The 21,573-nt window shown below is 37.3% G+C and overlaps 2 protein-coding genes across 6 annotated transcripts in view; one reads left to right on the top strand and one right to left on the bottom strand.

Annotated features, from left to right (window-relative positions):
* MCM4 (minichromosome maintenance complex component 4) overlaps window positions 1–17,313 on the bottom strand; it is a 31,935-nt gene extending 14,622 nt beyond the window's left edge. The window contains exons 1-11 of one of the 3 annotated variants that reach the window (XM_007487150.3): window positions 17,212–17,313; window positions 16,741–16,847; window positions 11,551–11,715; window positions 10,371–10,534; window positions 9,759–9,860; window positions 9,228–9,323; window positions 9,036–9,131; window positions 5,242–5,380; window positions 3,989–4,209; window positions 3,202–3,322; window positions 2,037–2,296 (exon numbers count right to left, since the gene is read on the bottom strand). In XM_007487150.3, coding sequence (XP_007487212.2) covers window positions 2,037–2,296; window positions 3,202–3,322; window positions 3,989–4,209; window positions 5,242–5,380; window positions 9,036–9,131; window positions 9,228–9,323; window positions 9,759–9,860; window positions 10,371–10,534; window positions 11,551–11,715; window positions 16,741–16,813 — 1,437 coding nt within the window. In that variant the 5' untranslated portion in view covers window positions 16,814–16,847; window positions 17,212–17,313. Of the gene's footprint in view, window positions 1–2,036; window positions 2,297–3,201; window positions 3,323–3,988; window positions 4,210–5,241; window positions 5,381–9,035; window positions 9,132–9,227; window positions 9,324–9,758; window positions 9,861–10,370; window positions 10,535–11,550; window positions 11,716–16,740; window positions 16,848–17,043 lie in introns of all 3 variants that reach the window. The other 2 variants (XM_007487149.3, XM_007487148.3) reach the window with 2 other exon arrangements.
* A 267-nt stretch (window positions 17,314–17,580) lies between these two features.
* PRKDC (protein kinase, DNA-activated, catalytic subunit) overlaps window positions 17,581–21,573 on the top strand; it is a 166,211-nt gene continuing 162,218 nt past the window's right edge. For all 3 annotated transcript variants that reach the window (XM_056823884.1, XM_056823883.1, XM_056823882.1), the window contains exon 1: window positions 17,581–18,113. In XM_056823884.1, the coding sequence (XP_056679862.1) occupies window positions 17,954–18,113 (160 nt within the window). In that variant the 5' untranslated portion in view covers window positions 17,581–17,953. The remainder of the gene's footprint in view (window positions 18,114–21,573) is intronic.

Raw genomic sequence — 21,573 nt, 5'->3', positions numbered from 1 at the left:
GCTGGGCAGTGTGTGTGTGTGTGTGTGTGTGTGTGTGTGTGTGTGTGTGTGTGTGTGTGTGTGTGCGCGTGTAAGCAGCCCCCCTCTCGGACACATACCAAAGGTTTGCCTTCACAGTCTTGTGCCACATATCCTAAATGTTCAGGCATTCCCTCAGTTTCCAAATTTTCCCCCCCACAAAGAGGTACTAGAAATACTTTAATATAACCTTTCCCTTCTTTTTTTCTTTGTGATAAAGACCTAGTAGCAGTAGTATTGGAACAAAGGGTATGAACAATTAAATAGGTTTTTCGGGCCACAGTCCCAAATTTATTTCCAGAATGGTAGGCTTCCACCAAGAGCATTAATCTGTTCTCCAACATCTGTCATTTTCAAGTGGCAGCTAGGTGGCTCAGTGGATTGAGTGCCAGGCCTGGAGTCAGGAGGACTTGGGTTCAAATGTGACTTCAATCACTTCCTAGCTGTGTGACCCTAGGCAAGTCACTTAACCTCAATTACCTAGCTCTTACTGCTCTTATGTCTGAGAAATGACACTAAAATTGAAGGTTAGAGCTAAAAAAAAAAAAAAGCACCCAAAAAAACCAAATAACCTGTCATTTTCCTTTTTTGTCACCTTCACCAATCTAATGAACATGAGGTGGTGCCTCAGTGGTTTTAATTTGCATCTCTTGTCATTAGTGATTTTAAGCATTTTCCCATGTGGCTATTAATAATAACTCAGTTGCCTATCTTAGAAATGGGACCTATATCAGAGAAACTTGCAGCAGTTTTTTTTTTTTGCCCTAGCCGAGTTTCCTTTATTTCTTCTGTATTAGTTCTGTTTGTGAAAAAACCTTTAATTTTCATTAAAATGAACCATTTTGCCTTCTGTGAACCCTTCTATTTCATTTAGCTATGAACTATTCCTTATTTATAAATTTAATAAGTAATTTGTTTATGAGAACATCCTTTATATCATGCACACAATTTTAGCTTTTCATGGATTATGGTGTGAGATGCTGGTCTATGCCTAATTTCTGACAGTCTTCTTTCAAGTTTTCCCTAAAGTTTTTGTCAAATATGGAGTCCTTGCTTCAATATCTGAGACATCTGGGTGTATCAACTATTAGGTTATTATCTTTATTTGTTTCTGTAAATCATCTACCTCATTTTTTCTGATCAATGTCTATTTCTTATCCAGCATGCAACTGTTTTTGACAATACAATTGAGTGTAATTTGAGATTTGCTCAGCCCCCACTCTTTTCTATTAAAAAAAATCATTTCTTTTACTATTCCTTACCTCTCATTTCCCCAGATGAATTCTGTTATTTTTTCTAGTTCTATAAAGTAATTTTTCTGGTAGTTTGAATGGTATGGCACTGAATAAGTAAAATAACTTGGGTAATGTTGCAATTTAACAAAATATTGACTCAGCCTACCCATGAACAAATAAAATTTCTCCAGCTATTTAGATTTGTATTTATGTGAAGAGTGTTTTATGATTGTGTTCATATGTAAACTTTCTCACTATAAAAGTGATAAAGACCCAGGAAAAAGAAACAAGGATAGACAGCATTAGGAACAGAACACAGCTTAGTAATTTCCCCATATCTATAAAGATTAAATTTCTGCATGGACAACCATAAAGCTATCCTTTATGTATCCTGCTAAATTTCAGTGATGGCTCTTTTACTTCACAATAAAAAAACTATATTTGTAGGATATTTCTCAACAAAAATCTGATAAATTAATATTTCTGTATCATGTATATGAGGCAGGTACATGGTAGGTACAGTGGATAAGAGTAGTAGTCCTGAAAGCTGGAGGATTTGAGTTCAGTTCTAGCCTAGCCCTATGTACCCCAGTAACTCATTTTACCTGTCTGCCTAAGTTTCCTTACCTGCAAAATGGGGTATTCATAATAATACTTACCTCTCCCAGGGTCATCGTGAGGATAATACTTGTAAAGTACTTTGCAAACCTCACAGCACTATACAAAGTGTCTACTATTATGATTATTATAATTCTTAATGGTAAATTAGAATTTCCCTTATACCTTTTTGATATCTTCATGTTCATAAATGCTTGGAGCTAAGGCTGAAGAAAGTCTCTCATAAATATCAGGTTTCCTGGAAAGCTCTTTCAGCATTTCCACACGATTTTCTGAAAAAAGTTTCTGTTCAGCTTCTTCATCAAGGCCATGCAGACGCTTGGCATCGGTCTTACGATAGTGAATGACATCTATATGGGTCTTATACACAGATTTGACGTTGCTCATCCTTGGATTGACTCGAACAGGAACAGCTCTATAGATCCCTGAGAGGAACCACAATCCCAACAGAATATTAACGCGGCTATTTCCCTTGTACTTCCCTTGACCTATGACCCCCTAAGCTCAACACACACTTGAAGAAATAGAATGTGTTCTGACATGAGCAGCTTATCAAAGCTACAATTAAGGGGAAGCCAGTGTGTTTGAAGATCAAGACATTGATAACGATTCCTCTTCCTTCGTGTAACACCTTCTCATCCTTAGTTCTCCTAGACTAAATGCACACTGTCATTGACTCTCTTGTTATACCTCCAGGGTAAGATGCCATCTGGGCTGTCTGGTCCATTTTAAACTCCGCTTTCTAGACCAAAGGTAGGGTTAAAGCTGCCAAGTTTTTTTTTTTCTTTTGTTTTCCCTGTAGAATCAATGTCACTGTGGTATTTTACTGACTAGCATGTAGTGGTATATAATCTCCCTACAAAAATACCAGTGGAAAGAACACTAGCCTGAGAATCAGGCATACTGGCCTTGTCACAAATTAGCTGCATAACGTTGGGTAAGACAGTTCACTGCCTTTTCTGGAAAAGGGTATACAAAACAAATACAAATACTCCTCATCTGCTCTAGATAGTGTATCTCTAGATCATCTACCTTGATTTGGACACTGTCTGTCCAGCAATGTAGACTAAGCTTTGGTTTTCATTGGATACTGAGCTTTGACTCCATTAAAAATATAAATGATGGTTCTGTCACACACCTCCTATCTATACAACTGATAAGTGTAGAGATTTACATTTAGTCTCTATTAAATGTTATTTTATTAAATATGACCCATCATTCTAATCTGTTAAAATGTAACCTTAACGGATTTTTCATTATGCCTTCCTATTTAAGACTGAACCATCTTGATGTTTCACTAATTGTTAGCCTAAAGGTACATCCTTCTTACCTGTAACATTCACCCTGTCACCTGGTTGAACCTTATCAACGAGGTCGTTGTGAGCAAAGAGAACGACAGTGTGAGGAGTCTGTCCTGCTGGCATGTCCTCAGGAGACTCTTGCAGTTTGATCTGGGAAGAGAAAATTGAAAATCAATACATAAATTCCTTGGAACCAATATACAGTATTGATTCCAAGACAGAAGGTAAGGGTTGAAAAAAAAAGTAACAGCTTCTTATTTTTAACAGAATGGAAAATAGGTGAAAGTCAAATAATGAAAAAAATTGGGTGAATTCTAGAAAGTGTTATTTAAATTTAACTACAAGTGGATAATAATCAAGTGCACAAGTTTAAAAAAAAAAAAAGAAAATATAATCTATTGACTTTTCATTTCTCAATAAGGATTACAAAATATAAAAGTGAATCAAAATGCCAAAAATTACAAAGAAATTGTGCTATGATGGCACTGAGTGAAGAGCAAACAGAAATATACTACTTAGAAATACTAAAATTCTGGGAAATTATATTTATAATTCTCTATGTCCACAATTTTTACTCTACCCATAACAAAACAAGTACAGCAACCGAAAGAGCATCATTCTGGGTCAAGATAACAAATCGTCACTTGAGAAGCTTGGGGGAAGGTAGAGCCAGAATGAGGCACCAAGCTAAGCTGGATGTTTCCTGGGTACGAGGAGGGGCAGCAGTAGGACAGATGTCTAAGGTCAGCATCTGAGACTCATGCTTTGCTTATGGGAAGCCCCACGTTCCTAGAGCCAGAAAGGGTTCCAACATACCATCTGTTTGTCCGAAAACATGGAACGGTTGTGGATCAGCGCCATGCTGTGTTTCGTGTTACAGTGCTTGCACACGGATGGTTCGGCAATCCGGCCACGATCAATTTCAACTCTTGTGGTAAACGCACAAACCTGACACTGGAAAAATGCTTCCTGCATCTCTGGAATCAACTGGGATGATCTGATTACCATCCCGCTGATAGTAATTAGTTGATCGATATCTATAATGAGGGGGAAAAGTATCTTTATGAGTCAGTTTAATTACCTTAAATTAAAAATTTTTTAAATAAAAAAGGTGATCCTTTACTCTAATTCCCTTCTGGGGGCTTCTTCACAGGTTGCTTCCTCTCCTTACCTCCATCTGTAATGCCTGCCTTACAATTCTGCCTGTTAAAATTCTGGCTACCTTTCAAGGTCCAGCTAGCATGGCCTCTACTATTCCAAGCCCCGAGAGATCCCATTTTTTTCCTCTGAGTAGCTATAAACACACGCACAACTTTTAGTCAGATACTGTCTGGAGACATCTTTCAATGTTCGTTATTTTTCAGCTTTGGATTTTACACCAGGAAATCTGGGTTTGAATCCTATATCAGCCACTTGCTACATGTGTGGCCTCTCACACATACAAAACCACTTTGGACATTTGTCTTTTCATCTGGAAAATGAAGGGTTTGGACCATATGACCTCTGAAGGCCTCTTCCAGCTTCAGCCTCTTATGCTTTTATTTAATTTTCCTATTTTTAGCTTTTCTCCTCAATTAGATTATAAATACTTTTAAGGACAAGAAGCATATGTTATACATTTTTTATGCTCTACATTATAAAAAAATTTTGCACAATTCTTGGTACAAAGGTATCTCAACAATCACTTCTTAACTTGTTTTAATTTGAGTGAGTTTTCTTCAAGACAGATATGAACAGTAGTGAGCTTCAAGAGACTAAACTTAATAAGTCACAGATAATTTTTTTTAGAGAATAAACTTGGAGTTCTATCTTTACGCTAATGGTGGGTGAGTTTATATGACTTTACCAAGAGGCAGAGTAAAGACACTTGATACTGTCCCATCTTACTCAAACCCTTAAAACTCAAGAGAATAATTTTTGGATCATCTTAAGGTAAGTTTGAATTAAAAAATACTTTGAAAATCATCATAAAACTCAATTAGGAAATGGTAAAATAATGTGATGATTTCTACTAAAATGTTTGTTTAATTTTCTGTTAGGAGTACATTTTTCATTTATGAAAACGTTACCTTCTGGGTTTAGGTTTCTCATGTTTCTAGTCTTCAATGCATTGAATGGTCGGACTTGTATCTGGTGTTCTAATATTGAATCAGGATAACGATCAAAGAAGATCTCATTTACAGCCATATCAAATGTTGGGATAACTTCCTATACAAAATGGAAAAAAAAGTACTTTAAAAACAAAAAAAATGGGTTTACTTCTATTTTCAAACTGAATATAGAATTTAAAAATTCTCATTAACAGAATGTGCCAGGACCAATTAGTAGATAGTAGATCTGAGATCTTAATATGATTTTGTCCAAAAGTACAAAATTAAGCCCATCCATGCCTTCCTATAAATTCTTCATAGTAAATCTACCCAATGAAATGTCCCTTTGAGCATGTTAATATTCGATGAGAGCCAACGCTCACTTGGGTTGTACACAGATGACCATTTGATATTGTTTTACAATAGCACAACCTTCTTTATTAATCATGTTTCCTGGATGATTATAATTTGTCGTACTTTTAACATGCAGGCCATCATTAACCACATGCCTTAACTTCCTAGACTATTAAATCTCTTTCCATTGTTCTCTGTATCATCTGTAATTTTGATTCTTTGGAGATTATGGCTTTTCCATGCTACTTAACCATGTATATTCAATGGAAGCATTATTATTGCTAAAAAGTATGTTTTTGTGCAGGGAGTAGATAAAATCACTTAAACGGCCACATGGTTTCTCAAATGCATGGAGGATCTCTCTAATTCTAAATGCAGCTCACTGACCACCTAGGGTGCCTATCCAAGATCTCTCTCATCACCACATACATATTATATGTATCACAGATTTCATTCCAGGCACAACTTAGCACAGGACACTTGGCATCTTGAACACTTAGCATAGGACACATTTAGGGAGCAGTGAGTATAAGTTTGGCTAGAGAAAAGATAATGTGATGGGAAATAAGGAGGAACTGGATATGTACTTTTCCCAAGAAGTTTGATGAAGGAGACAAAAATAATAGAAGGATGCACACTTAAAAAAGAAATAATAAATCAGAGGAATAGATGGAGTTTAATATAGGCAGGTATATTAAGAGTGGCAAGAGGTCAATTTACGAGAAAAACCACTATCCACATTCAGAGGAAACACTGTGGGAGTAAAAACACCAAAGAAAAACAACTGCTTGAATACATGGGTTGAAGGGATGTGGTTTAGGATGTAGACGTAGATGAACATCCTAGTGCAAACAACATCATTGAAATAGGTTCTGATCAAGGACACAAGTAATACCTAATGAAAGTGCGTGTCAGCTGCGGGAAGGGTGGGTGGAGGGGAGGGAGGGAAATAAAGTGAGTACTGCAACCCAAAAAATAAATAAATAAAATAAAATAAAATGTAAAAAAAAAAAGAGTGGCAAGAAGTGACTAGGAAGCAAACAAAAAATAAAGTTAAAAAAAAACAACAACTAGCAAATTGGGGCCATTTAGAGTAGGAGGTAAATAGTGTTACACCTCTCAATAGGGCCCGAGGGAATCATTTTAAAGCAATGATTTATTTTATAGTGACATTCTCAAGTCACATAAAAGATGAAATATATAGATTTAAGATCATAAAAATGTGAAATATTTTTGAAAAATTTCCATCCTAAAAGTATAAGTGGAGTTTTTCTTAAAATGATATGAAGTGGGGCAGCTGGGTAGCTCATTGGATTAAGAGCCAGGCCTAGAGACAGGAGGTCCTAAGTTCAAATCTGGATTCAGATACTTCCCAGCTGTGTGACCCTGGGGAAGCCACTTCACTCTTATTGCCTAGTCTTTACCATTCTTCTGCCTTAGAACCAATACACAGTATTGGTTCCAAGATGGAAGGTAAGGGTTTAAAAAGCAAAAACAAATAAATTAAATAAAATACCACAGAAATTTATTGTTGGCTGGGGGGAGGGGGAGAAGGGAAAGAACATGAATTATGTAACCATGGAAAAAAGTCTAAATGAATGAAATAAAAAATTTCAAATAAAATAAATAAAAATAAAATAACCACAGGTAGGATGAAATAGCTGGGATTATGCCTGCCAAAACAAACATAATTATAAAACACTTTTTATATAAAGTTAGATCTAACTAGAGAAATATTTTTTATGGATGGATGGAGCCAAAATAATTAAAATGATAATCCTACTTAAACTAATCTACTTATTCAATACCATTCCTATCAAATAACCAAAAAAATTAACTTATTCAGCTATAAAAAATAATAACAAAATCATTTGGAAGAACAAAAGATCAAGAATATCAAAAGAATTAACGAAAAAAAAAAAGGAAAGGAAGGAAGTTTAGTAGTACCAGATTCTAAACTGTATTATAAAGCAGTAAATATGATATCTGGTACCAAGCGAAGGGTGGATCAGTGGAACAGAATGGACACACATCAAACAGTAGTAAAAGACTGTGGTGCTTTTTATTTGACAAAAGTATAGATCCAGGCTATTGGGATAAGAAACCACTATTTGGTAGTGTTGGGACAACTGGAAATTAGTTTGGCAGAAACTAGGTATACATCATTATCTTATACCATTCCCTAAGATAAGATCAAAATGGATGCATGACCTAGACATAAAGGGACAGGTATCATAAGCAAATTAGAAAACAGGAGCATATTACCTAACAGATTTATTAACAGGAGAGGAATTTACTGAGAAAACAAAAGATGTAAGGCAGTGTGAGATGTAAAATAATTATGGGTTCAGTAAATGGAAAAGTTTCTGTACACATAAAATAAATGTTGCCAAGATTAGAAAGCAAAAAGAGGGAAAATTTTTTGGCAGTCTCTTGGATAGAGGTCTAGAATCTAAAATATAGAGGATTTTGTCAAATTTATGAGAATAAGAGTCATCCCAACTGATAACTTGGTAAAAAGATACGAAGAGTTTTCAGATGAAGAAATCAAAGCATACATATGTACATAAAAAATGTTCTAAAACTGATTAGTCATGTAATCCTCAAGTATCTTCTTATACCCATCAGACTGGCTACAATGATAAAATGACAAATATTGGAGATGTGGAAAAGTGGGTATACCAATATACTGTTGGTAGAACTGTGAACTAATCAACCATGTTAGAGAGCAATTTGGAATTACATCCAGAGAGCTATAAAACCGTGTACACCCTTAGAGCTAGCAATATGATTAGACCTATTTTCCAATGAGATCAGGAAAAAGGAAAAGAACCTATATTCCAAAATACTTATAGTGGCTCTCTTTGTGGTGGTAAAGAACTGGAAATTGAGAGGATGTTCATCAATTGGAGAATGGCTAAACAAATTGTGGTGCATGATTGTGATGGAATACTACTATGCAATAAGGAACGATAAGAATAATTTTTTTTTAAAACTTAGAACAATTCGAGATAATTAGGAGTGTAGAACCAAGAGAACATTATAGCTACAGACTTAATATTTGAATAACTTGTGAATGTTCACCTCCAGAGAATGAACTAAAGAACAGAAACATAAAAGACACAATTTATATACACATATGTGTTGGCTGGATGATGCCTTCTATTGTGTGGGGTCAGGATGGTGGGGCTGAGATACCTGGAAATTAATTCTATTGATAAAAGAACAAAAATTAAATCCCAAGTGATTACAAAAACATTTAAAGTTCCGATACCTAAAAACAACCAAAAAAGCACTAAGAAAAAAATTTATTTGAGAAAGCTACCCAATTATTTTTCCACAGATTTTATTAGGTATGGCTTCAATGTGGATCTTGTAAGAGCAAAATCAAATTCATTTAAAAATAATTTCTTTCTTACCTGTGGGTAGGAGATAAGTTGTCTGTACAAATTTTTGTCAAATGATTTTAGGTGTTCACAATTTACATTTAAAAATGGTTCCCCAATAACATTGATCTACAAGATAAAACATTAAAGATAAACAATTATCCTTTTAAACTAAAGCATAATACATAAGATTTTTGTTTGTAAGAAAAAAAAATCTTTGATTACCTCTGCAAGTCGCTGCATGTATAAAGGCGCAGTGAGATCTATGCCTACATTTTCTTCTTCTTTGGCTAAGGGGTCAATAAAACGTTGAAGAAATCGCTAAACGATGGGAAAATAGAAAAAGAAAATTAGCGCAGTTATAATTTGAGTAATAAGTATATTTTATATTTCAGGCAAAGTCAATACTTTGCTTATTATAGCCAATTAAAAAGAAATTGGGACTTCAGATTTCATTAATATAAGGATCACTCCATTCTCTCTACTTGCACAGATCATTTGTTCTCAGACTTAACAGTTACCTAGGAACTAGATTAAACGATCTGCCCTCCTACAGTGACCTAGTCATAAATAATTTGTGGGACTTGTTTCCCTTAGATTTGAGTGTTACTCAGAAATTTATAGAAGTGTGAAATTTTAGAGTTCAAAGGGACCTCAGTCCAAGCACTACACTTTATTATTTTCTTCTAGCATTTTCAGAGACCAAAAAGTGTCTAGGTATTCTAAAAACATAAACATTTAACTCAAATAGCTTACCTGAAAATTTTCTTTGCATGTAGCTACATTTACATCTGTCCCCCAAATCACAAGTTTTTGGCCAAGAGACTGTTCACTTGCTACTGTATCTTCTGCAGCTGGCTAAAGGGAAGAAAACAAATCCCTCAAGTCTCCCTATTAAAGTGAGACATTGCATCTTCTCTTTTTAAAGCAAATTTTAATTTATTTTGTTAGGTATTTCCCAATTATGTACACATCAAAAAAATTTTTTTGTTTAAAAAAAAAAAAAAACCAAGTTTCCAAATTCTCTCCCTCCCTCTTGCTCTCCTCTATCCATTAAAAAGGCAAGTAATATATTGATAATACATGTGAAATCACATTTAGAACATTTTCATATTAGGTATGTTGCAAAAATATACCAAATAAATAAGTAAATAAAATAAAGAGGGGAAAAAGTATGCTTCAATCTGCACTCAGTTCACCAGATCTCCCTCTGGAGGCAGCCAGTATTTTTCGCCATGTGTCCTCTGGAATTGCCTTCACCAGAGAAGCAAAGTCCTTCAAAGTTGATTGTTGTCACAATATCATTATTACTATATACATGGCATCTTCTCCAAATTAAACAATAAGCAAAATAAGACATACACCTACCCCGTCAGAGTGCAGATCTACTTGTCGACCCTTACGAGCAGATCCAAGATCAGGCCTCTGTCTCACCGGCGTTCCCCGAACACCACTTCTTGGAGTTCCCTCGACTCGTGAACTGGGAGTACCATATGTCAAAGGTGAACTGAGATCAAACTCAAGAGGAATAGCTACAGAAATCAAAACAAGTTTACAATGAGAACCCAATTAGAATGAAAATGCCACGTTGATGAATTGTGAAAAACATTTACAGAGAAGATTAGAAATTGAAACTCAGGCTAGAGGTAATAAATATTTCCATAAACATCACTTTTCCACTAGATTGCCTACATTTGTCATAATTTGTATCTGCTGAGATTTTGGATTGCAGAAGCAAAGCAAATCTCGAAACTGAAGAAATGATGAAATTCTAGTTGTCAATCTGAGATCAAATCATGTTCTTAGCTATAAGATGCATACCAATGGCACTGTCTCCTTTGACCCAAGTTTCATGATAGAATATTTTTTGTCAGACAGAATGGTGTTCTTTTTAATTATCTTCCTCGATAAACAAAATTACTTTTAAGTAAAAATTCAAAACAAAAAATGGTAAAGGCAAAAAATTGAGACAATTCATAATCAAGCAAAAATAAAGAGCCAAGGTTCTGATAGAAACAATTTTCTTTAAGAAAAAACTAGACATTTGGAATCATATTTATACATATACTAGTCATTAGAAAATAGTCTTTCTTTCACTTTATCACCCACATAATGGCAGAATCCCATTCCCCCAAGCTCTCAGGTACATGAAAGTATGGCTACAGTATCCACTATTATCTGTTTGTCCCAAAGGTCACATTACCTAGAAAGCCCAACTACCCTATTGCCATTCCTCCAATTAATCACATTCTTCAGTTATGGCTTTCTTTTCCACTCTCAAAAAGAATGAATTCATCCAACTGTCTGTGCTAAGCTCATCTGCTCTGTCAGTGGAAAAGGTATGAATCACAAAAAGATGTCTTTTTATGATTCATAGTGTATTAATACACCTATATCTTTTTGTGATTCATACCTTTTTTAACGATCTTGCTTCCTTTAGTGACTTCAAATGCTCAAATATTGATAAACCAGGAACTTTCAAGGCGAGTCATTTCCAAAATGGGTCTCCTGTAGCCCAAGCTAAAAACAAATTCCTCAAAGAACTTACCTGAAGAACGAAATGGTGGTGGGCTTGAGAACAAAGCGTCCTGGGTCCCAGGGCTCTGCAGATCAGCCCCAGGGGAGGTGGGCATTGGTTGCAGCTCGCCTGTGGAGGTGGAATCTTCAGGCCGGCGCCTTTGTGATGGAGAAGACTTGACATTCTCACTTCGAGCTTGGACACAAAAATAGAAATGTAAAAGAACTTTCCATTTTTATGTTGGTTCTCACAGGATCTGCCTATCTCATACAATTAGGCAACTATCAAGTGCATAGTATGAAGATGCATATGTGCATAGAATTGGATGAGATTTGCTCTTAAAATACAAGTCCATGTCAAGGTCCAGGGACATTTTTATCACCGAGGGAACTCTTCCTTATTGTTCAGCCCTGCTCCTCTGACAGAACCTTTAAGACAGGACGTAAGGGGCATTGCCCAGAAGAGGCCTATCCTTGTGTCCCATTCCATGCCACTCCTAGTAAGACTCCCTTCCATCCACTCTTGGTTTGTATAGTATGTTCCATTTTAGCTATGTATTTATCTTTCCTCTGAAAATGTAAGTAGGTAATTTCCTTAAGCAAGGGCTGTTTTTAGTTTTTCTTTTTCATGTTTTCAGTTTTTAGTAGTGTCTGGCTCATAAATTCCTAATAAATGCTCATGAGTTTATTGTATTTATCCAAATAATATACATGTATATGTATCTGTAGTCTCTTACAATCAAAATGTAAACTCTGAGAACAGCAGGGTTTTCTTTGTACCCAGTGCCTAGCACAGTAGGGACTTAATAAAATGACTATTACTTGATTCATCTATAACAAAAATCTAGAGTTGCTTAAGAGCCCAGAGAAGTTAAATGATATAGTTCATAGAACTGTTTAATGGATGGTGGGTTCTGAAGTCCAATACTGTATCCAGCAGGGCACACTGCCTCTAAAATAAATAGGCAAATAACTACATAGTTTGGCATTTTACTCATGTTTCACTATTACGTTTTCTGTTATTCTCTGTGTACATTCCATTTCTGATGTCTTCTTAGAATTCCTCCTATGTGGAAAAAATAATTAGATAAGACGACATGGGTTTCTGATATCATGGAGCTTATAATCTTATGTTGGTAGTTTTTAAAATCACTTCTGAACCCAAGTGCAAAATGGCACCTGAATAAATATTTATTCTTCAATTTACTCAATTCAAAGAGCCACAAGAAAATATAACCAAGACCTCTCCAAAGATTCAGGCTTGACCCTCCAACTATTGTCAGGCATTTCTGTCTGCAAATCTCACTTTGTGCAACCTAAATTAAGATATGATCTTTGCAAAGAAACCCACTATTTCCTCTCTCTACACATCATTGACATTCACTTAAGTCTTTCATTTTAAACAATTTTGGTATTATTGAACAGGAGGAGACAAGTCAGTTATCAAATCTTTTTATTTTCTCTTTAATTCTTATAATTTGTATTCACTCCCTTCTTTCTGCTATCACTGCCAGCACTCTTAAAACATACTTTCTGGTTACTATGAGTAAAGACTATATCCTAAGAGGCCAGCTTTTTCCTCATGAGATAACTTAACTCCCTGCAACAATCTGGGTCCAGACAGAGGCCACAGGTTACAGACACTGTATTTGCAATCCACTTGGCTTTTATCATACTCTCCTCCTACCTGTCTGATTGTCTCTTAATCTCTTGCTGAATTAAAATTCTTTTAAAAAGAATGTTAAGAATATAAAAAAGAGAAAAAAAAGAGACCCTTCTCCCTTCCCAGTAGCTTGTGTCATTTTATATCCTGTCTCCCAAGTATAGGCAATATCCTCCTTACTCCCAAGATTTTGTCCCTGGTGAGGTCTCTTCTCTTTTGTTCTTATTCTGTCTGATGAATTCATCAGTTCCTGTGTGTTCAATTACTCTATACCAGTGACCCCCCAAATCTATCTATACATCCAATCCTAATCTCTCTCCTGAACTTTTGTGCTGCTTGAATGCAGCAAATCCATAATAGAATAGTATGTCTTTCATAGTCTCCCATTTTCCAGCCTTCCTTTCATCTGTGGAGGTCATCCCCATATTTCTATTTACCCAAGTGTAAAATCTTGGAGAGTCTTCTTAGCTTATTTCTGACCATCCACTTCCCTATCTAATCAGTTGCCAAGTCCTATCTACTTCAATTTCTCCCATGGTCCTTCCTCTCTACTCACAAAGTTGCTCACCTAACTTGGGCCCTTATCCTTTCTGATCTGGTTGGACCACTACAATAGTTTCCTAACCAGTTTCACTGTCTCTAGCCTTTCCCCTTTTCATTCATAAAGGTGCCCAAATTTCCCAAGGCTTAATTTTTTTTTAAAATCCTTACCTTCTGTCTTAGAATCAATATACTAAGTTTTGGTTCCAATGCAGAAGATTGGTAAGGGCTAGGGAACTGGGGTTAAATGACTTGCCCAGCAGCACACAATAGGAAGTGTCTGAGGCCAGATTTTAACCTCCCAATTCTAGGCTCAGCTTTCAAGCCACCTAACTGCTTCAGGATTAATTCTTCACTTTCATTCTTAACCTTTTGTGTGTTTAAAGACCCCTTTTGGGCAGATTGGTGAAGCTTAATGTTATACTAGAGACAAATGCCAAATTTCATAGAAATTAGTGAAAAATGTTTGTTTCTGCCCTGATTTAGTTCATGGGCTCCAGTAAAAATACCTGGACCTAAGGCACTGATTGGAACCAAGCCATTTCTCTGCTCAAAAATCTTTTAGTGACACCTCTACTGCCTAATGGTGCAGTCTGGAAGAATAGAGAGGTCAGTCAAATAACATCTGATCTGTACTGCCTGGGTTATCTAATCCCTTTTCAGTCTCCTAGCAAGACATTTAACCTCCCTGGGGCTCACATTTCCTCATCATTAATATGAATCTTTTCCAGGTCTAGAATCCATGATCCTAATGTTCTAACCATATTTTGTATTATTTAGCTTGAGCTTGTCACTCCAGCTGGACTAGACTACACCTACTCTCTGAACTCAAAATTCCACCTTTCATCTTCAGCTACTAATACTTTTGCCCTCTTTCTACTTGATTTTATTACTCTTAGCTATGAACATATTGAACTCCACCCCCACCAACAACTGTCTTGAGAGGACAGATATTTCATTTTTGTCTTCGCATAGCAAGAACGCAGTACTACACTTTTCTGATAAAAGCTATTTATTTAAAATCTGTTAAACTGAATAATCCAACAAGTCTTTCTTTCCATTCTGTCCCTGCTCCAGAGACAGCTAGTGGCACAGTTGACCTCGGAGTCAGTAAGATCTGAGTTAAAATCTGTTTTGGGATATTTACTGGCTATGAAATACTAAGTAGTCACTTAAACCCTATCTGCTTCAGTTTACCCAACAGTAAAATGGGGATAACAATACATTACTCCCAGGGCTGTTGTGAGGACAAAATAAGTATATAACACAATGGCTGGCACACAGTAGACAATTAGTGATTAGCCTTCTCTTTCTCACTTTTTAAATATTTCTCCTAGCATAATATATTTTATGTATGGATCAAGTCATGTCATATCTCCATTCAAAAATTTAAGTGGTTCAAATCACTTAGCAGTGTTTTACACAGGGTAAAGCACTCAGTAAGTCCTTATTCCTTCTGCCTCCATATATATATATAGGCACACAAAACATATTTCCATATTACCTATGTAGTAAAACAAAGTGCAGACCAATACCAAATATCTATATCTATAAAATGAAGCAAGTAAAAAGTATACCTCAATGTGTAGTTAATCATTATATAATGTTGCTATTATTATGTTTTCCTGATTCTGCTCATTTCACTTTGCTTGTTCCTATAAGTCTTTCCAGATTTTTCTGATACCACCCTGCTTGTCATTTCTTATAGGACAATAGTACTGCATCATAATCATATACCACTTGTTCAGCCATTCCCCAATTGATGGGTATCCCCTCAATTTCCAATTCTTAAATTTCAATTCTAAATCCCCAAAGTGCCAGTTTTCAGAAGAAAACAAAGTTATCTAGTCATACTGAAAAATGTTGTAAATCACTATAGATTAGAGAAATGCAAATTAAAACGATTCTGAGTCCAGACTATCAGACAGAAATGAAAAATAACACATATTGGAGGGGATGTGGGAAAATTGAGCCACTAATGCACTATTAGTTGAGTTGTGAACTGATTAAACTATTCAGGAGAACAATTTGGAATTATGCCCAAAGAAAGGGTTATAAAATCGCATATACCTGAGCAATACTATTAATAGGTCGGTATTACAAAGAGATTTTTAAAAAAGGGGAAAGGACCTATATATACAATATATTTATAATTAGAAATCAATTGGGAAATGGCTGAACAAGATGTGGTATATGACTGTGATGGGATACAATCAACCATGAATGACTTGCTATTCTCAGACATAGTGATCCTAAAGATTCTAAAGTTTTAAAGGATTTCTGATGAAAAATGCTATTTGCCTCCAGAGAAAGAGTAATCTTTCCAGAGAAATCTAAGGGCAGATTGAAGCATATTTTTTTACATGCTTCATCATTCTTGGTTTTTTTTTAATATGTTTTGCATGACTGCATTTGCATGACATGCACTGAACTTTTATTATCTATATCTAATTGCCTTCTCAGGAAGTGGAAGAGGGAGAGAAAAGTAGACAATTAAAAAATACAAACATTTTAAAAACATGTTAGAAAATTGTTTCTACGTAGAAAAAATTTAAAATTAACCTTAAAAAAGTTTTTGTTTACATATAATTGAGAAGATTAAACAACAAAAAGAAAAGAAAAGGAATTGTTGCATTTGACTAAAGAGAAAAGCTTGGTAAATTTTAAGATTTAGCTGCGCTCCTACAAAAAAGTAAACCCAATAATAAATTTAGTCTTATCTTTCAATTGATATAAATTCCACATTTTTTTCTGTCCCGAGGCTGACCATAGTGCCACCGCAAACAGGAGACATATAATTTTTTCAAAAAAGCTGAAGTTAGTTAATTGTTACATTTAACTAAAGACAAAAAAAGCTCAGTTTGTAAAGTCTGGATTCAGAACCTCAGACCTGCGGCAAGGTTGAAATGCGGCCGAGGCTGAGGACTCTCTTCCCTACCACTTTACAAGGCGGGAAGGAGGACTACGCAGGGGAGCCGAAAATGATAGGGGGGAAGGGTGACGGCGGCCCAAACTCACGGGTGGAAGGGTTGCTGGCGCGGCCGCGCCGACTGCTTCGGCGGCTCGGGGTCGAGGCTGGGGATGAAGACATGATGAAGAGTGGCCGCGAGCCCAGAGATTAGCACCTGCCGCAGGAAAGGAGGCTACTGGTTAGTGATTAGCGGCCGACCCGGGAGCCCATCGACCCTGCCCCGGGCTACCCGCTCCAGGCCTCTCTCTTCTTTTGCTCCAAATGAATTTCCATCCTCTACTTTCTTAGCTTTGCAGGATTTAAAACCGATCCAAGGCCCACCAACCTGCCTACAGAACCGCCCATCTTACCTGGCTAGAGATGACCCCAATACAACAAAAAAACTCATGCATACGATATTTCGCGGGAAAACATAATCCGGCTCTGAAGAGTTCCCGCCAATCCTCGCAGTCTACAATCCTTAAAAATCTACCTCCGGGACGTACCACTGAGCATAGGAATAGGTGAAATGAATTTACCTCCTGATCCAACCAGTAGGGGACCGGAACTAAACATTGGCAAATCCCCCTTTCTGTGTTGAGTAGGTGGTTTCATCTCAGTTTGACCCCAGTTACGCGGGAATACTGGAGGTTTAGAGCAGACCATTCTTCTAGGAGGGGTTGAGTTTTTACTTTTGTATACATAAAAATCCGTTTCCTTTCACATTAAGTGCATTCTTTTTTGGGTGGAAATTTACTAACACGAAGATAATTTTTTGGTCTCAGATTTACATATAAAAATAACTAAATTCAGGTTCAACTCCATATCCTTCTTAGAAACCCCTTTGAAATTCCAATAGTTGAGTCCAGCATTGCTCTCTTAAGAGTCAGTTTGGTCCTTACCCGGATCGTACCACTGCGTAATTTCCCGTTGTTTTGCTTGATATTTTCGTGCTCAGGGAAGCACATTCCTTTCATTTTTCTAACCCAAATAAGTCATTGCCTTAGTTTTGTATTTAATCTGGACAATCTAATCAAATTCCTTTTAATCCTTTTTTTTCGTGTTACCCTTCTCAACTCGTCCCTTATATCCTCTCCTCCCCTCCCACCCCGAGAGAAAGGTTTGTTCCGGCGTCTCTGCCGGGCCACCCCTCCCCTCGCCAGGCTAGTGCATTCCTTCCACTTCGTGATTGGCCAGCGTTTGCGGCCGTGTTTTGTGGTCCTTCGGCCCTCCGGGTTTCATCTTCTCCGTAGCGGCGGCGGCGGTAGCGACAGCAGCGGCATGTCTGGCTCCGGCGGCGGCGGAGGGCTGCAGGGCTCCCTGCTGCAGCTGCAGGAGCTGCTGTCGGGTGGGGACCCAGGCAGCGCCGCGCCGGCCGCCTACCACCTCATCCGCGCCGTGGGCCAGGAGGGCGTGCTCTGCACCAGCCCCGCCGTCCTGGGTGGGTCCTCGGAGCTCCCGCTTCCGACTTAAGGGCCCCTGGGGGCCGGCGGCGAAAGAAGCCAACCCCGGGCCCCGCTGTTCCATGCGGGCCTAGGCGGATGCTCTCCACGCCGGCCTGGGCCTGGGGCAGTGCATGGGAAAGAAAGGGGTTCGCGGATTGTGGACCCTCCAGCGGCACGTGGAGGAACCTAGGTCACCCGCCACCCCGGGCCTTGGTGTCACTCCTAGACCCCGAGTTTAAACCTCTCCCCTGTGTCTTTAGCTGTGTTCCTGTGTCTCTGTTTACTAGTAGTTAACCCTGAAGAGTCTATTGCGTGGGCAAAGTATTCATTCATTTCTCACGACATTTAGAAAAAAAACAATCTTAGTGTTTTTTATTTCCTTTTTTAGGATGCTGAACCATCTCTTCGTTCTTTGTTACCGGGAGAAATTTGACACTTTGTGCCCAGTGTGCATTTGTAGGTGACTGGCACATAGTAGGACCTTTATAAATGTTGATTGATTGCTACCAAGAAATGAGGGTTTGCTCCTAAGAAGTGGAATTTGGGGATCATAGTTCTAAAAATGAAAGGGACCTCAGAGTCAACCCCCAAACCCCCTTCCCCCCAGCGTTTTTTCATTTCAGGACCTGTGATTTCATTATAGGAGAATTCCTGCCAATGAATGGGAGCATGTCCTATTGACTTGAGTGAATTCGTTAAGTATTTATTAAGTTTATGTGCTAGACACTGTACTAAGCTGGACACATCCAATGAAAGGTACTCCCCCTAACCCCACCAAAAAGAAACCCTAGGGTTCCTTCTTTCAAGGAGTTCACTCTGATGGGGGAGAAAACTTTCAAACTATGTTATCTAAGCAAGACTATACAGAATAGATGAAAAGTAATATCAAAAGGGATATTGGGCTTCAGGGGATGGCTGGAGTGTAGGGGGTAGAATGAAGAATCTGTAAAAAATTATTACAGAAGTTGGCATTTGAGCTGATTCTTGATGGGAGCCAGATGGTGGTGGTGGTGGTGGTGGTGGGGAGGGAGAACTCTTCCAAGTATGGGAGGAATCAGAATTCAGTTAGATGATGTGACCTGAGTGAGGAACTAAATTTTGAGTGGTTCAGATTGTAAAGGACTTTAAAAACCAAAAGTTATTTTATTTTTGATCCTGGCCATCAGAGTTTATTGAGTATTTGAGATGATATGTATGACTTCTACATTAGAGTGGAGGATGGACTGGATTATGGAAACTTGTGGTAGTTCAGGAGTAAGGTGGCTCAGGTCAGGTGATCAGGCTTGGGGTCACACCCAATTTATGTTTGAAGCAGGAAGATAACCAGGTATTCCTGACTCTTCTCTCTTGCTTCAAGACTTTTCCCCATTCTGTGTCTCCCATTTTACAAAACTGTAGACTGAGGTGGGGGGAGGGGGCAGGGTTAGTTACTTGCCCAAGTTTACACAGATTTTGAAATCCAGGTCTAATGATTTTAAAGTCAGTATTCTTTTTACTATACAGGACTTTGTATAGGGCAGAGATTTCCAGTCTACTTTTCAAAATCATGGTAATTGATTTCAGTTGGATAAGTATGCTAAATAGCACTTTTGGGGTGGGGGGTAGGTGGGTTAGGGGGTGGAAAGTACAAAGAATGATAATGGTATACAATCAATTTAGGAAATGGGACATTCCAAAAGCTGAAAAGGGCAAGAAGGAAATATTCCTCCTATCCCCAACCCTCTTAAATCATCTTTAGCTTTGATCCTTCTGATACTTTTAACAAAGTTATTTTTTGATATGCCTACTAAAAATTTTAGTGTTCATGGAGTTAGGAAAAAAAAGTTCTGTTTTTTAAACTTTTTTTTTGTCAACTGTATTAGTACAAGAATTTTGTCATTTTGCCATTGTAATAATTTCACTGACTTATTTAGAAACATTTATATTTTAGTCCCTGGGACTAAAGTCAATAAATATTTCCATTTAAAAACAACTACAGGGGTAGGTGGTTCAATGGATAGAGATTCAAACCTGGAAACAGAAAGTCCTGGGTTCAAATGTGGCCTCAGACACTTCCTAGGTGGGTGGCCTTGGGCGACTTGCTTAATCCCAATTTGCCTAGCCCTTATCACTCCTCTGCCTTGGTACTGATTGGTACCTTGGTATCGATTCTAAGACAAGATAAGGAAAAGAATAAACTAAAAACAAAACATTTTTCTGACTAAAAGTAATACTTCAAAATTTTAAGGTGATTTATAGTTTTAAAAAGCGTGACTTTATTAGATAACTGGCTATGATTTTCTTCACTTACTAGCTAAGATTGATTTTATGAATGAAATGTGAAGAAATGTTTCCTGTATTTTAGTTTAGATATAGTATCAGAGAGATAGTATGGTGTAGTGGTAGCAGGTATAGGAAGGTTTGTTCAATATGGGTCAGTGGTGCATAGAGTCTGAATCTGGGCAAGTCACTTGGTTTCACTGGCAACTTTTTAATTTAATTTTATTTTTAACCCTTGGCTTTTGCCTTAGAATCAATACTACGTATTGGCTCCAGGGAAAAATAGTGGTACAAGGGCTAGGTAAATGAGATTATGTAATTCACCTAGGATTGCACGGGAAGGAAGTGTCTAAGGCCACATTCAAACCCAGGACCTCCCATTTCTAGGCCTGGCTCTCACCACTTAACCACCTGTCTCCACAGGCAACTCTTGGTAAGCAGTTCCTTCTCTGGATTTGTAGAGAAGATACTTTATCAGAAGTTCCTAAAGATACCTGTGAAATCACAAACCTAGTCCCCAAAAAGGTTACATGTAGTAAGTATAGATCATTGGGTTGTAACAAAGTTCCTCAAACTGTTCTTAGGGAGAAAGAGTAATGTAGACTATTGCAAACATTTATGTGGATTTAGAACTGATTGAGGGGCTAGACCAAAGGAATACTCATTTATGCATGTCAGCTTGACCTGGAAGAATGCATATCCCAAGGCTATGTGGTATTTGTATGTGGTTTTGTTCCATTAAATTGTATAAAGTTATTGAATTGGTAAAGGTATGGAAGATATGTTTACCAGATTTACAGATCTTAGGGAGCTAAATGGGACACAATGTGTATTGAATGACAAAAATGAGATCCACATTAGACAATTAAATAAGGTAAAATTTAATAGAAATAAACATTTTAAAAAATATTCACATTTCATACACCCTTTTTAATAAATTCCAATGATCTTGTTTTACTTCTAGGAGCTGATATAAAATCTGCTGCTGGGCTTTTAAAACCCTTCATAACCTGGTCTTCTACATTCCCAGTTTTCTCATACCTTACTCCCCTCCATATATTGTGCAATTCAGTGACACAGGACTCTTGTTTTTTTTTTCCTCAAACAAGATACCACATCTTCTGACCCTCATCATTTTCCACTATTGTCCCCTTATGCCTATAATTCCCACCCTCTGCATCTATCTTCAGGCTTCCC

The sequence above is a fragment of the Monodelphis domestica genome, chromosome 3 (genome assembly GCF_027887165.1).
Source record: "Monodelphis domestica isolate mMonDom1 chromosome 3, mMonDom1.pri, whole genome shotgun sequence".
NCBI lineage: Eukaryota > Metazoa > Chordata > Mammalia > Didelphimorphia > Didelphidae > Monodelphis > Monodelphis domestica.
The sequence above is the reverse complement of the archived record's forward strand: the minus strand, read 5'-3'. Positions and strand labels throughout refer to the sequence as shown.